This window comes from Octodon degus, unplaced genomic scaffold (genome assembly GCF_000260255.1).
Source record: "Octodon degus isolate 3935 unplaced genomic scaffold, OctDeg1.0 scaffold00045, whole genome shotgun sequence".
In the NCBI taxonomy this organism is placed as follows: Eukaryota; Metazoa; Chordata; class Mammalia; order Rodentia; family Octodontidae; genus Octodon; species Octodon degus.
This window is the reverse complement of record NW_004524621.1, coordinates 5,680,884-5,693,745: the sequence shown is the minus strand read 5'-3', so window position 1 is coordinate 5,693,745 and position 12,862 is coordinate 5,680,884. Positions and strand designations below refer to the sequence as shown.

At 56.4% G+C, this 12,862-nt stretch overlaps 1 protein-coding gene across 1 annotated transcript; it reads left to right on the top strand.

The window, feature by feature from the left end:
• Positions 1 to 730: 730 nt before the first annotated feature.
• On the top strand, positions 731 to 8,544 carry Aire (autoimmune regulator). The gene is made up of 14 exons (XM_004631953.1): positions 731 to 880; positions 1,248 to 1,422; positions 1,622 to 1,777; positions 2,053 to 2,127; positions 2,727 to 2,840; positions 3,833 to 3,981; positions 4,087 to 4,167; positions 4,830 to 4,945; positions 5,682 to 5,781; positions 6,272 to 6,448; positions 7,020 to 7,141; positions 7,240 to 7,333; positions 7,611 to 7,679; positions 8,467 to 8,544. The coding sequence occupies exons 1-14, from the start codon at positions 731 to 733 to the stop codon at positions 8,542 to 8,544; spliced, it is 1,656 nt and encodes a 551-aa protein (XP_004632010.1).
• The last annotated feature ends 4,318 nt before the right edge of the window (positions 8,545 to 12,862 follow it).

Genomic DNA, 12,862 nt, shown 5'->3' with positions numbered 1-12,862 from the left:
CACTGGGAGTGGAGAAAAGATTAAATTGGGAGACCAACAGACAGTTCGGGTGAAGAGTTGGTGCCTGTTTGGACAGAGGAGTCTAGGATGATGGCCAGATTTCAGCCAGGTTTAGACACACTGGACTTGAGGTGCAAATTGAGACTGGGTAGGTTGGGTGGTCAGTAGGCAGTTCCAAGTCTGGAGCCAAAACATTCCCTAAGACCACAAGGGGGCAGCACGTGGCTTTATTTTCTAAGCACTTGCGCTTAGAGCCTGGCCCAGTGTATACCCACGCCAGCCCCCTGGACATCCTGTCTCCTCCTCTGACTGTGCCCCAGCTCTGGGACACTAGGTAGGGATGCCCAGCAATGTGGAAGTCCCTCAGGGAACACCACCCAATCCAGCCACCCACCAGGAGTTACTTATGTGGCCATCAGGTGCCCAGCGCAGCAAGCGCATCTGGGCTGCCCAGGAGCAGCTCACAGCCCAGAAGCTGGCTCTCTTCTTGCCCCAGGGGAGCAGCACCAGGCTCTCGGGGTTAGAAGCTTCTTGCGTAGGGACACTCTTCGCCAAGTTACCAAGGAGTCCACTGGGGAGCTCTCGCCCTGATTGGCTGCCGGGCCAGTGGCCTTTGCTCTTTCCTGAGCCGGGTGGTATAACAGCCTCCTGCAGGAGCCCACCAGGTGTGTGCGCTGCGCATTGGGCCTGGCAGGGAACCCAGCTGTCCCGCCAGGGGTGCTGTGACACCATGGCTGGGGAGGTCCGGGCAGGTGGGGACACGGTGCTGAGGCGCCTGCTGAGGCTGCACCGCACGGAGATTGCAGTGGCCGTGGACAGCGCCTTCCCGCTGCTGCACTCGCTGGCTGACCACGATGTCATCCCTGAGGACAAATTCAAGGTGGACCTTTGATCCCCTATCCCAACCACGTGCTAAGGGATGGAGCCTGGGGCTGGTTCCCTGTGGACCCTTGACCCAGATCCCCAGCCTCCCCACTCCTTTTCTAAGCTGGGTGTGGTCCCATGAAGGTTATTGCAGGCGGGACCCCTCCCAGCCCCCACCTGCCCTGTGCCACCCCATCCCCATCCACAAGCCAGCCCCAGCACCCTGAGCCTTACCTGGAACCTGGAAGGCTCCCCAGAACTTGCTCCAGCCCCCAGCAGCACTGAACCCACCCCAGGGAGGGGGACCTCTGCACCAGGTCTTGGCTGCCAGCTCTCCCGAGGGGCAGCAGTCAGGCAGGGTCCCCACACAGCTGTTGCCACAGGAGACACTGCGGCTGAAGGAGAAGGAGGGCTGTCCTCAGGCCTTCCACGCCCTCCTATCCTGGCTGCTGACCCAGGACACCACGACCATCACCGATTTCTGGAGGGTCCTCTTCAAAGACTACCACCTGCAGCGGTATGGTGGGCTGCGGCCCATCCTGGAGAGCTTCCCAAAAGGTGGACTGGGCAGGGCCAGGGTGGGGGTACGATGGGAGTAGGAGGCATTTGGGAGGTGCTGGGAGGCTCCCTAGGACCTTTAGGTCCTACATTACAAAGAGCAGAGGCTTCAACCACCTTACCTGAGGGTGTCCAGTTCTGGGTCCTTCTCACTCCCTGCCCAGAAAAGGCTGTGAGCTGGACACCCCGCATCCTGCAGATGTGGACCTTAGCCAGCCTCGGAAGGGAAGGAAGCCCCCCAGTGGCTCTAAGACCCCTGTGCCACCACCCAGACATCCCACCAAGAGGAAGGCCCTGGAGGAGCAACGAGCCACCCCACCAGCAGCCCTGACCCCAAGGAGCACCCCAAGCCCAGGTACCAATAGGAGGAGCCCACCAAAGCCACAGACCCCCTTCTTTCACTCTGGGGCCAACACCACTCTATGCAGGTCCCTAACTCACGGGCTGGGCTAGGCACCTGGCCTCTTCTGCCCAACTGCCAGAATCCCAGGTGGGGAGGAGGCTGGATAAAATGGCCCAGGTGGGGTTTTCCTGTTTCTGACAACAAAGGGGTCCACGTGGAACCTGGGAATCCCAGTACCCATTCGACCCGGTGCCCTCCAGCCAACTGCACCCATCACCCCTCTGCAGGCTCCCAGCTGAAGGTCAAGCCCCCCAAGAAGCCAGAGGGCAACTTGGAGGTTCAGCGCCTGCCCCTGGGGAATGGTGAGTGGGGGCATGGCTGTGGGCTGCAGGAGCCTGAAGTGCAGGGATCTGTCCTATTCTGGGGTCTCACTGGTCCTGTGGCACAGCTAGACCTGGGGAAGAGGGGCTACCTTGTCCCAATAGGATCCTGTCTTCACCCTCACCACACGCCTCACTCTGGACACTTCTTTCGGGCCCCCACCTCTGCCCCTGCAGATGGTCCTGTCCTCAGGAGCCCAGATGCTATGCCAGATTGCCCCTTTTCCACTCCCCCGTCCCTGCAGCTCCTGACCCCACAGGCCTATGCTCCCTGGGGCTCCTCAGTGCTGGGAACTCTGTGCCCCACAGTGCAATACTGGGCCCAGGTCACTGGGGGCACACTCACATGCATGCACACACCTTTCCTGCATGTGGGCACACAGGCATGCACAGTGCCCCTCTGTTCTCACCTGTGGGATTTGTTCTGGGATGGGACTGAGTCCCCCAGCCAGCAGGAGAAAGGATTCCATGGCTCAGGCCGTACCCACTCCTGCCTGATATCTGCCTTGATGCCCACTGGTGTAGGGGCCAGGAACCCTCTTCCCAGCCAGTGACCCCTACTGGGGCTGTCCCTTCTCCAGGAGTTCAGACCATGTCAGCTTCTGTTCAGAGGGCGGTGGCTGTATCCTCAGGGGATATCGCTGGAGCCCGTGGGGCTGTGGAGGGCATCCTCATCCAGCAGGTGTTCGAGTCAGGTGGGTGTACAGGTGGGGACTGGCTTGCCCCCAGCTGGGAGGAGAACCCTGCCCTTTACTCTCTGCTGGCTCCAGAGCAGACAGCAAGGCAACCTCAGGAGAGGGGGTGACAGTGGTGTGACCTTGCTGGGGGTCACACCCCGAGGAAGTCCTGCATCTTTGCTCTGACCTTTTGGGTGTGCTCTCCACTCCATTGGCCTCAGATTCCCTGCCATCTCCCTCTACACCTGGTTTCTGGTTCCTTCCACCCTGGCCTTGGGATCCAACTCTTCTGACGACGTGCAATCACCAGTGTCTCTGACCAGCCCCAGCAGGGCTGCTGGCAACTAGGCATCACACACCACTCTCTGCCAGTGTTCCCCCTGTACTGGACACAGGCTGGGGACACCAGAGACAGCCACGTGGGACCTGAAAGCTACTGTCAGCCCTGCTATCCCCTAATCATGGGTAGTTCCAAAGACCCTGCATGGCTGTCCTTACACTGCTGCACCGAACTGCCCCAGACTGGGTGGCAAGCAGGTGCTCGACTTGAGGCAGGGACAAGCAAGGCACCTCCCTCCCTCCTTCCTGCTCTGGTGCTGCCCCATTCTGTGCTCTTGCTGTGTGGCAGGGTGCCCTGGCTCTGATCTCTATCACCCTCCCAGTCCTCTTTTATAAGGACACCAGACACTAGATTTTGGGTCCAGCATGACTCCCCCAGATCCAATTCCATCTGCAAAGGACTGGGGGACCCCACAGATTGGTGGAAATTCTCTTTGCACCCAGTACTGGGCCCATGCCTGCAGCAGTATTGAGGGTGGCTGATTTTGTTTTTTTTTCTTTTTCCAGTTCTGGGAATTGAACTCAGGACCTTGCACTTGCCAGGCAGGCACTTACACCACTGAGCTATCTCCCTGGCAGGAGGGTGGTTGGGAAATGCAGATTATCTCTGCCTGAGAGCAGCACTGCAGGAGTGGGGAGAGACCAGGGTGTTCCCCAACATCTCCTCCCAGGGGGCTCCAAGAAGTGCATCCAGGTTGGAGGAGAGTTTTATACCCCCAGCAAGTTCGAAGACTCTGGCGGCAGCAAGAACAAGACCCGAAGCAGTGGTGGGGCCCCAAAACCTCTGGTCCGGGCCAAGGGGGCCCAGGGCTCTGCCCCTGTAAGTGTTGCCCTACCCAGTCCTGGGAGGCCCCCAGCCTGGGCATCTGTCTCCCTGCTATGACAGTGCTGCCCCTTACTGTCCCCATTGCTGACCTCCCTCCAGGTTGGAGGAGAGCCACGGCTCGGCCAACAGGCCAACATCCCTGCCAATGCAGCCCTTGCCAGTGAGCCCCAGTCCCACCAGGTAATGAATGACCTGCATGGCACCACGGCCTCTACCCTGTTCTGGGCACTCGGTGCCTGGAGAGCCTGTCTTCCCTCTCCCTCTTCTTCCTCACCCTGGAAATTGCTTTTTTTCTGATGATCTACAGTTGTAAACTTTCAAGAAACATGGAAAAAATGAAGTTTTCTAGGGATTTGAAACTATAGAGTTCAGCCCAGATTATATGGGCCTCTCTCTGGGCTGGGCTCTGGAGTGAGCCAGTCCTGGAGAGTCCCCGGGGCCAGCCAGCTTGTCCTGGTCTCAGCACTGTCTCTGGAGGAGGTGGAACTGCTGTGGCCTGCGCCTGGGCAGGACCCAGGTGGGCAGGGGTCAGGCAAGGTGGCAATGGGGTCTGTGGTTGTGGCTCAGGTCCAGCCCTGCCTGGCAATCCAAGGACCCCTGAGAGCATGGTGGGCACCATCTGGGGAGAGACGCGGGTAGGGTGGAGGCTCAGGGAGGGGACAACAGGTGCCTGTGGCTGATAGGAGGCACCCTGGCCCCAGCCTTCTTCCCTGGAGGGCTGGCCTGGCAGCTCTGTCAGGGAGGTTGTGGGGGAAGGATCTGGCCCGGCCTGCAAGGGGTGCAGCTGGGGTCTGCACAGCACAGCCCACTCTGGGTCTGCATGGGCTCTGTCTCTTGCTCAGAAGAATGAGGATGAGTGTGCCGTGTGCCGGGACGGTGGGGAACTCATCTGCTGTGATGGCTGTCCCCGGGCCTTCCACCTGGCCTGCCTGTCCCCACCCCTGCGGGAGATCCCCAGGTGAGCAGCATGTGTCACCTGCACATCCCCTGTGCCAAGACCTCCCCAGGGCTGCCACCTCCCACCAAGCCTTACTGAGCGGAACCCAGGAGGTGCTGGCTGGGAGCAGAGGCCATGGAGGTGCATACTCCAAGCGCCTATGGGAGCCCCAAGCAGGGCACAGGTCCCCTCCCCATCCTGTCCTGGGGCCTCCCGTCTACCCTCCAGGCCCAGAACACTGGAGGAGGGGATTGGAGGGACCCAGGGGCTTGAGTTTCATGGGCACAGGGGCTGCAGGAGGCGGGGCTGGCGAGTGCATGTAGGAGATAGTAGGGTCGAGCTCTGCCACTGCTGCCATGACCAGGATGAGGAGCCATAGCTCCTTCGCCGTCCCCTCTGAGGCTATCACTCCCGCGCCCACTCCTCCTTTTAGCCTGTCTTCCCTGCTTCTGTGCACTAGGCTGTCTAGCCCGGGGAGGGGTAGGCCCATGACAGGCAGGCAAAGGCCATTGTGGGTTACTGGGCATGGGGAGTTGGTGAGCACACTGGGGAAGTGTGGCCCAGGGGCACTGGCCATGCTGGCCATCCTGGACTCTCCACTCATTAGCCCTTGTGGCCTAACTTATTCCTTGCCCAGGCCTCAGTTTCCCCATCTATGAGGGAAATGGTGACACAGAGGAGTCCCATTCCTGGCGGGTCTGTGGTCTATTGTCTCCACTTTGTCTTACATGCCTGTGACCGTTAACAATGGGAGCAGTGGAACCTGGAGGTGTTCATGCTGCCTGCAGGGGAGAGACCAGCAGGCCCTGGGCCAGGCCCAGGAATCCCGGCTCCCAGAGCCACCTGCAGAGATCCTGGTATGCAGTCCTCCCCTTGGCTGGGTCACCTTCCTGTCCTGTCTGCTCTGGAGTGTTCCTTCCTGGCCATGTCTTCCTGCTCAGTCCCCTCACTATGTGAGCCCAGCCTAGGGCTTCCTGCAGGGTGTGAGGCCTGCCTCAAATGGTCCCCTCTACTCCACCCTGGCCCAGGGGATGGGCTGTGGCCACTGCTAGCCTTCTCCAGCATCTAAGCTTATGTTGTGGCACATGCTCTATTCTATGCCATGTTTGCCCTGACAGCCCTGAGGCCACACGCTCCTTTAGATGCAGAAAGGGCCACTGCGGCCTGGCCCTGCATCCTGCCTACCGGTCATTCTGCCCACTGGGCTGCTCAGCCTTTCCAGTGCCGCCCAGTGTGGCCACTCTGCCCCACACTTGCCCTCCCCCAGCTCTGAGTTCCACATCCTGGACTCCGGGCTATGCTGGGCAGCGGCCCTGCAGTCCTCTGACAACTCACTCTGGGTTCCAGGTCCTCCAGGGGCCTCAGGCCTCTGGTGAGGATGTGAGGGCCCTGCCCAGGGAACCCCACTCCGACCCTACTATCTCCTACACGCACTTGCTGGCCCCACCTCCTGCAGCCCCCCTGCCCCTGCTGGAGTCCTCAGTTCTGCGTCCCCTGCTGAGTGCCGTCCCTGAGGGGCAGCAGGTAAGCTGGGCAGGCAGGGCCAGGGTTAGGGTGCTGTCACAGTTCAGGACCTCAGGAGCTGGGATAAAGTGGAACAGGACGGCCTGCTGGGCAGAACAGGTGCAGCCAGATGAGCTTCATGATCTGTAGGTGTGAGGCGAGGGATGAGGAGCTTGGGACTGCGGCAGAGCTCCCAGAAGTGTCTGTGCCTCTGTGCGAGTGTGTAGCTAGAGTGGGGGTTGCTGGTAGCTTCCACCAGGCCCACACATTCTTCTACTGTTTGGAAACCCCCAGCCCAGCTCCAGCCTGGGTTTTACCCCAACCTCAACCCTGATTTAAATCAGGGCAAAGCCAGGGAGGGTTCAGCAAATTGGGAGCCCCTTGCCCTGTCCCTGCTCCCTGCTCCCTGCTCATCAGGGGCAGCACAATTTGGGCCGAGCTCCTGGGGCCTCTGAGCCCATGGGCTCTAGCCTGTGGCTTTCAGCAGGTGCAGTGTGGTTCCTGGATGTCACCAGGGAGGTGGTATGGTGCAAAGGGTGTGGGTTCCATGCCCAGGTCCTGTGCCCCAGATCACCTGTGCTGTGCCCTGCAGGGCCGGGCACCTGGTGCGCGGTGTGGGGTATGCGGGGATGGCACCGACGTGCTGCGGTGCACATACTGCGCTGCTGCCTTCCACTGGCTCTGCCACTTCCCGGGGGTCACAGCGCGGCCAGGGTGAGCACTGAGGGTGGGGAGGTGCCGGACTAAACCCCACATCACCCCTGCCTGGCCCAGGGTCCCTTGTGCCACCCAAGCCTCTTGTCTTCCCCCAGGACTGGCCTGCGCTGCAAGTCCTGTTCCCTAGACCGAGACCCCACGGAGGCAGCACCTGCCTCCAGCACTCCATGCAACCCAGGGCAGCCCAAGGTCAGTATAGGACTCAGAGATCCTAGGGTCTGAGGGTCCTGGGGGGCTGGGGGAGCACATCTCTTCTTTTCAGAATTTCAATCTAAGCCTCCTTGCTCTATTTAGAAGGCCACCAGGACAGGAGGCAAGGGGGTCCCAGTCAGGCAGCCCTGAGCTCTGTGCCCGATCTTCCCATGACCTGGAGCCCCAACCCCAGCCCTGCCCCATATGCAGGGACCCACTTCAGTTCTCCAGGGGGACCTGGGCTGGGTCAAACCTTGCCATCTCTGGGTTCCAGGTGGATGACAGCCAAGCTGGACAAGAGCCTGTCCTGCACCGGGAGGACCTGGAATCTCTCCTAAGTGAGGTACAATGTCACAGCATGTGGGCCTTGTGTCAGTCAGCACATGGGGCGCTTTAGTCAGAGGGCTCCTCAGGGATAGAAATCAGGGCCACAGCTTTGTGGTTTCTTCAGGGGGCTTTTGGTCCTACCCACCATGACTCTACTCTTCCTGGTGCCCCTGCATCCCCAGGTTCTCAGCATTAATGCCAGGTAGTTAGAGCCCTGACTTCCTCCTGGGCAGCCAGCCCAGGTTCCTATATCTGCCCCCCTCAGGCCATCCACTCCATGATGGACAGGTGGAGTTGTCCAGAGGACAAACTCTTCCAGTGCTCCACACCACAAGTGGCTAACACGTGTCCTCTTTCATATCCAACATGGCATCTCAGGGGGCCCGCTGACCACAGGGCCCATCTCCAATAGGACAGCTGTCTCTAGAGACCCCAGGGTCTAAAAGAGGCAGCTGCCTCAAGGCCTGACAAGAGTGTTAGAGGGTTGGGGTGTGAGACAGATAGTTGGAAAACTGGAGACCCTGATGAACCTCAATTCTGTTAGACAGGAGAGTCAGACTTCAGAGCAGGAGGAGAAAAAAGCCTCCCAGGACAAGGCCACCCAAGGGACAGATGGGCCAGGGAGCTACACCGTGTGGGTGCTGTGGGGAGTGCTGGCCAAGGCATCCACCTGAGTGATGTCCTGTGTGTCTATTTCCCCTTGAGTTAGTGTTAAGTGGAGTGGTGTTTTGGGGTTACCGGTCCTAGTCCTGTGGATGCAGGTGGGGTGCCTGTCAGGTGTGACTGAGCCTAGCTCCCCACAGCACTCCTTTGATGGCATCCTGCAGTGGGCCATCCAGAGCATGGCTCGCCCGCTGGCTGAGGCACCGACCTTCTCCTGACCGAAGCGTGGACTCTGACCCATGCTCACATCCTCGCTCCTGGAGAGCCCTGCACGCTCTCTCTGGTGCCCACCACTCCTGCAGACACCCACGGGGTGGGAACCTGATACCATGTGTGCTCTGAAATTAAAGTCACTTCTGGTGTTCAATGTGCTATGTTTTGGGGTTTGGTACACCAGGTGCTGCAGCCCAGCCTGGTCTCCCATGTGATGGGAAAGGAAGAACTGGTGCAGGAAGTGCTCTGTGCCCTGGGGTGGCACCAGGGTCCTGGCTGTGGTGGCCAAGGCCCCATAAGAGTCCAATTTCCCCCCAGTAGTCTGGATCAATCACTCCCACCAACACTGTGACTCCCTTTTCAGCTGGTTTCCTCAGAGGCATGAGGAGGTCAAATTGCCACAGGGAAGTCTTAGCTGCCAGTTCAATGGAATCATCATTGTGCTTCCTGGTACAAGCCTCCCCCCTCTGCAGCTAAGACTTCTAGGTGCCCAGAGCACAAGGTTATAGGAACAGAGAACAAAGATTTTGTTAGCAAGTTGCTGAGGGTAATGGTGAGTGTGGCATTCCCACTTCCACCCTTCGACTCCTGGACCCGTGAATCTGGGCTGTGGGAGACACTGTGCCATATTACTGGTGCGGATTCAAGCCGTATGCAGCCTTCAGCCTTGCCCCATCCCCGCAAGCTACTTCCACCTAGCTGGTATTGCCCTTGTATCTTCCAATGACCATTCTGCCCATCTGCCCATCTGGCTGCTTCTGGAGGGTGGGCAAGTGGTAAGACCAGCATGAGCCCATTGCCACACTGTGTTGGCTGTAAAGGGCACCCCTTAATCCAGAGCAATGCTACTGCTGGGCATAGGAGGCCGAGGGAAGAAGATTGCAATGGGTTTGAGGTCAGTCTGAGCACCTAGTTAATTCAAGGTTACCCTGTCTCTGCACCGCCACTCCAAACTCCACAAAATAAGTAAAAACCCTGTCTCTAAAAATAGTGGAATTCTGAGTAACTGGGGGTTAGGGTGCCACAATACAGAGATTTGGGGCAGGGTGGGGAACAGCATCTTCTGGACCACTCTTCACTTGGCCTAGACCTTGGGCTCTGTCCTTGGCCCTCTTGGTTCAGTTTTTCTGATTTCCCTCCAGCTGACCAGCTTCATCCTGCCCACCCTGAGAGCTGACCTGATCCTCCAGGGATCTGTCCAGTCTGCTTAGCCCCAGTCCCCACCTATTCAGTCTCCTCCTGATCCTGCATGATAGACTCCAGATCTTGTGTATGGTGAGCAGAGAACTGTGAGCGTACATGCAGTGGTAAAAGAAAAAGCAGCTGCAGTTATTGGAGCTTATGGGGAAGGTGGGCTTGAATTTCTGCCAGTAGAAACAAAAGGGTGACAGAACTGGAAAGGTGGCACCAGGTTGCAAGGGAGGAGGAAGCACCAAGATAAATCAGGTTTTCAGAAGTGATGTGCACTCATCCCGGGGCCTGTCAGGGGGTCTGTAGATATGACTGACGGATGTGATGGACAGGCGCTGTGCCAACCTTTAGCACAGGTTGAGTGGGGCAAAGTGAAGATCAGCCCACAGGGTCTAACACAGGTGCTCTGGCTGGGCACTTTAGCAATTTCCTGGGTCTTTGGTATTCTCATTTCTGCTTCTCTTGGGATGCTGGAGGCAAGCTTGGGCCTGGGGTGCTGCCCAGATTGAGGTGGATGGAGGGGGTGGCTCCTACTGTGTATCTGTGCCATTCCCAGTGATGCCCCCTCCCCCCATTGCCCCACTTGTTCTTGCTGGATTGAGAGCTGAGCTCCCTGTCTTCTATGGCCAAGTCTTCCTGAGAGCAGTCCGTCTTGAATAGCCTGCCCTAATCCTCCCATCTATTTATTTTGAGACAGGGTCTCACTATCTGTGTAATCTCAGTTGGCCTGGAACTCTCATTTCTCTTGCTTCACCCTCCCGAGTGTTGAGATTACAGATGTGCACCGAGGCAGGAGATTAAAGTGGGGCAAAACCACCTGGGGAAGTAGGTGTGACTTCCAAGTACAAAATCCCAGGATGCCTGTGCAGGGCAGTACTCAAAGCCCTGCCCACTCTCGGCAGAGAGATCTGTGTTCAGGTCCTCCCTGGGAACTGGACAGGTTTTCCACGGGGGCCTGGGCCTGGCTGCAGCCTGGGTGAGACACACAGGAGGGCAGCACAGAGCTCGGGCTGCTTTGTTCTGTGGCACCAGGGCCTGCTCCGACACTGTGCTGTGTGCCTTCCCTACTTCTCTTGGTTCTAACTTCTCTGCAGGGCCTGTTTCTTTTCCTCCCTTTAATAAATGCAAAACTTTGCTACCTTTTTTGCTTCTGTTGAATTCTTTGCTCAGGACAGAAAGAACCTAGTAGCCACCTTGAGAAGGAGGCCAGCACACAGAACCTGGTAGCACTGCCAGGCCTGGCTTTGCTTGGGTGTCTTTTGCAAGTGCCTTGCATCCTTTTTCATTAGCAGGGGACACGAGACAGCTCTGACCCCTACCCCAGCAGTTCTGTCAGTTAGAATGCTGCCTGAGCCTCAGGCATCGGGAATGGAGATCGCTAGAGGTCTATCAGTCTTACCTGATGGTCCTCCCTGGGATCATCAGGCTCTGCCCAGGTCCTAGGGGAGAAGCAGTGTTGACAAAAAGGATTTCAGGAAATCATCAAGATAGCAAATCAGGGCTGGAATGCTTGGCTGGAAGCTTGATCAGATTAAATGAATTCCGCATTCTTCACAGACCCACCCTGTAAGCAAAGTGCAAATCGCCCAACTGTTAACCTGGTGATAGGGACAGTTTTAAAGGAGGTCTTGACTCATCCTATGAATTCTCAGGGACCTGGGACTTGTGGTGACCCCAGCTGAACCCCTCCTCCAGGGTCCACTGCTGCCCTCCTGTCGGTGTCACAGGGAATCCAGGGATAGGCCCACATGATCACTCAGTCACTGAGACCACCCCCTTCCTGTCTGCGGCTGTTCCCACCAGCTGTCCATTTCAGCCCAGCTTTGAGCTGCACAGTGGGGGGGGGGGAGCCCGAGGGAGGAGCCAGCTGGTCCTGCCCCGCCCGAGGACGCAACTTCAGCCCCATCTCATTCCTTCTCGCCGCCTCCTGCAGGTTGGGCCAGGGCCCCGGTGTTCATCCTGCCTTCGCTTTCTGCTGCCCTCTGACACGCAGGTGGGCACAGCATCTGCCGCAGTGAGAGCCCAGCGCCACCAGAGGGCGCGCAACCGCATTCACCGAATTTCTAGAACTGAAAATATTTATTTATTTAGTTTATTGAGAAACAAATAGTAATGAGACAGTTTCAAAACAGGACAATAGGACAGTTATAACAATTAATACATTGCATATTGTTGTCTTCGTAGTAGTTACTCATAGCACAAGATGCATACATGATATCCTGTCCAAACACTACTAGTACAAATCTTACTTCTCATTGAATTAAGAGAAAGTAGCTGTATATCTATCCTAACTAGATACCTCATCTATTTTTTTTTTTTTTGGCAGAACCGGGGATTGAACTCAGGCCTTTGCGCTTGCCAGGGACTCTTATTCTACTGAGCCATCTCCCAGGCCCTAGAACTGAAAATAAGCAGACATTTTTAAAAAAAGTATATCTTTTTAAAATATAGTTTCATTTTAAAGAAAAAAACCCTGGACATGGTGGTGAACACCTGTAATCATAGCCAGCTCTTGGGAGGCTGAGACAGGAGGACTGCTGCGAATTCGAGAGCAGCTGTGGGGGAAGGGGGAAGAGAGAGAGAGCAAAACAAAATTTCAAAACAAGATGATAGCAAGACAACAATGGTTAATACAGTGTGTATTGTTGCACAGAGTACAAGATATCAGCATTTAGTTGTCCAAACAATATTGAAACAAAGTTTTCTTTTCAATGAACTAAGCGAAATTAGTAGTATAACTTTTATTTTATTTATATTTTGTGGCACTGGAAATTGAACTCAGGACCTTGCACTTGCCAGATGTGTTTTATGCTGCTGAGCTATCTCCCCAGCCCCTAGTATAACTATTTCAAATATTTCATACACATATATATATTTTCCCCCATGTCTTTTCCCTTCTTCCTTTTCTCCGTTCTCTTAACCCCCAATCCAGTTTCTTTCTTTTTATTTTTAAAATTTATTTTTTTAAAGGCTTTCTTTTTTTTTTTCTTTTCAAAGTTTTATTAATAAACATATAGCAATGAGACAGTTTCAAATCAAATCGAAAGTACGGTTTCAAGAAATAATACACTGCATATATTCTTCTTAGTGGTTAATTGCTGTACCAGATGCAGACTTGTGATCCTACTTACA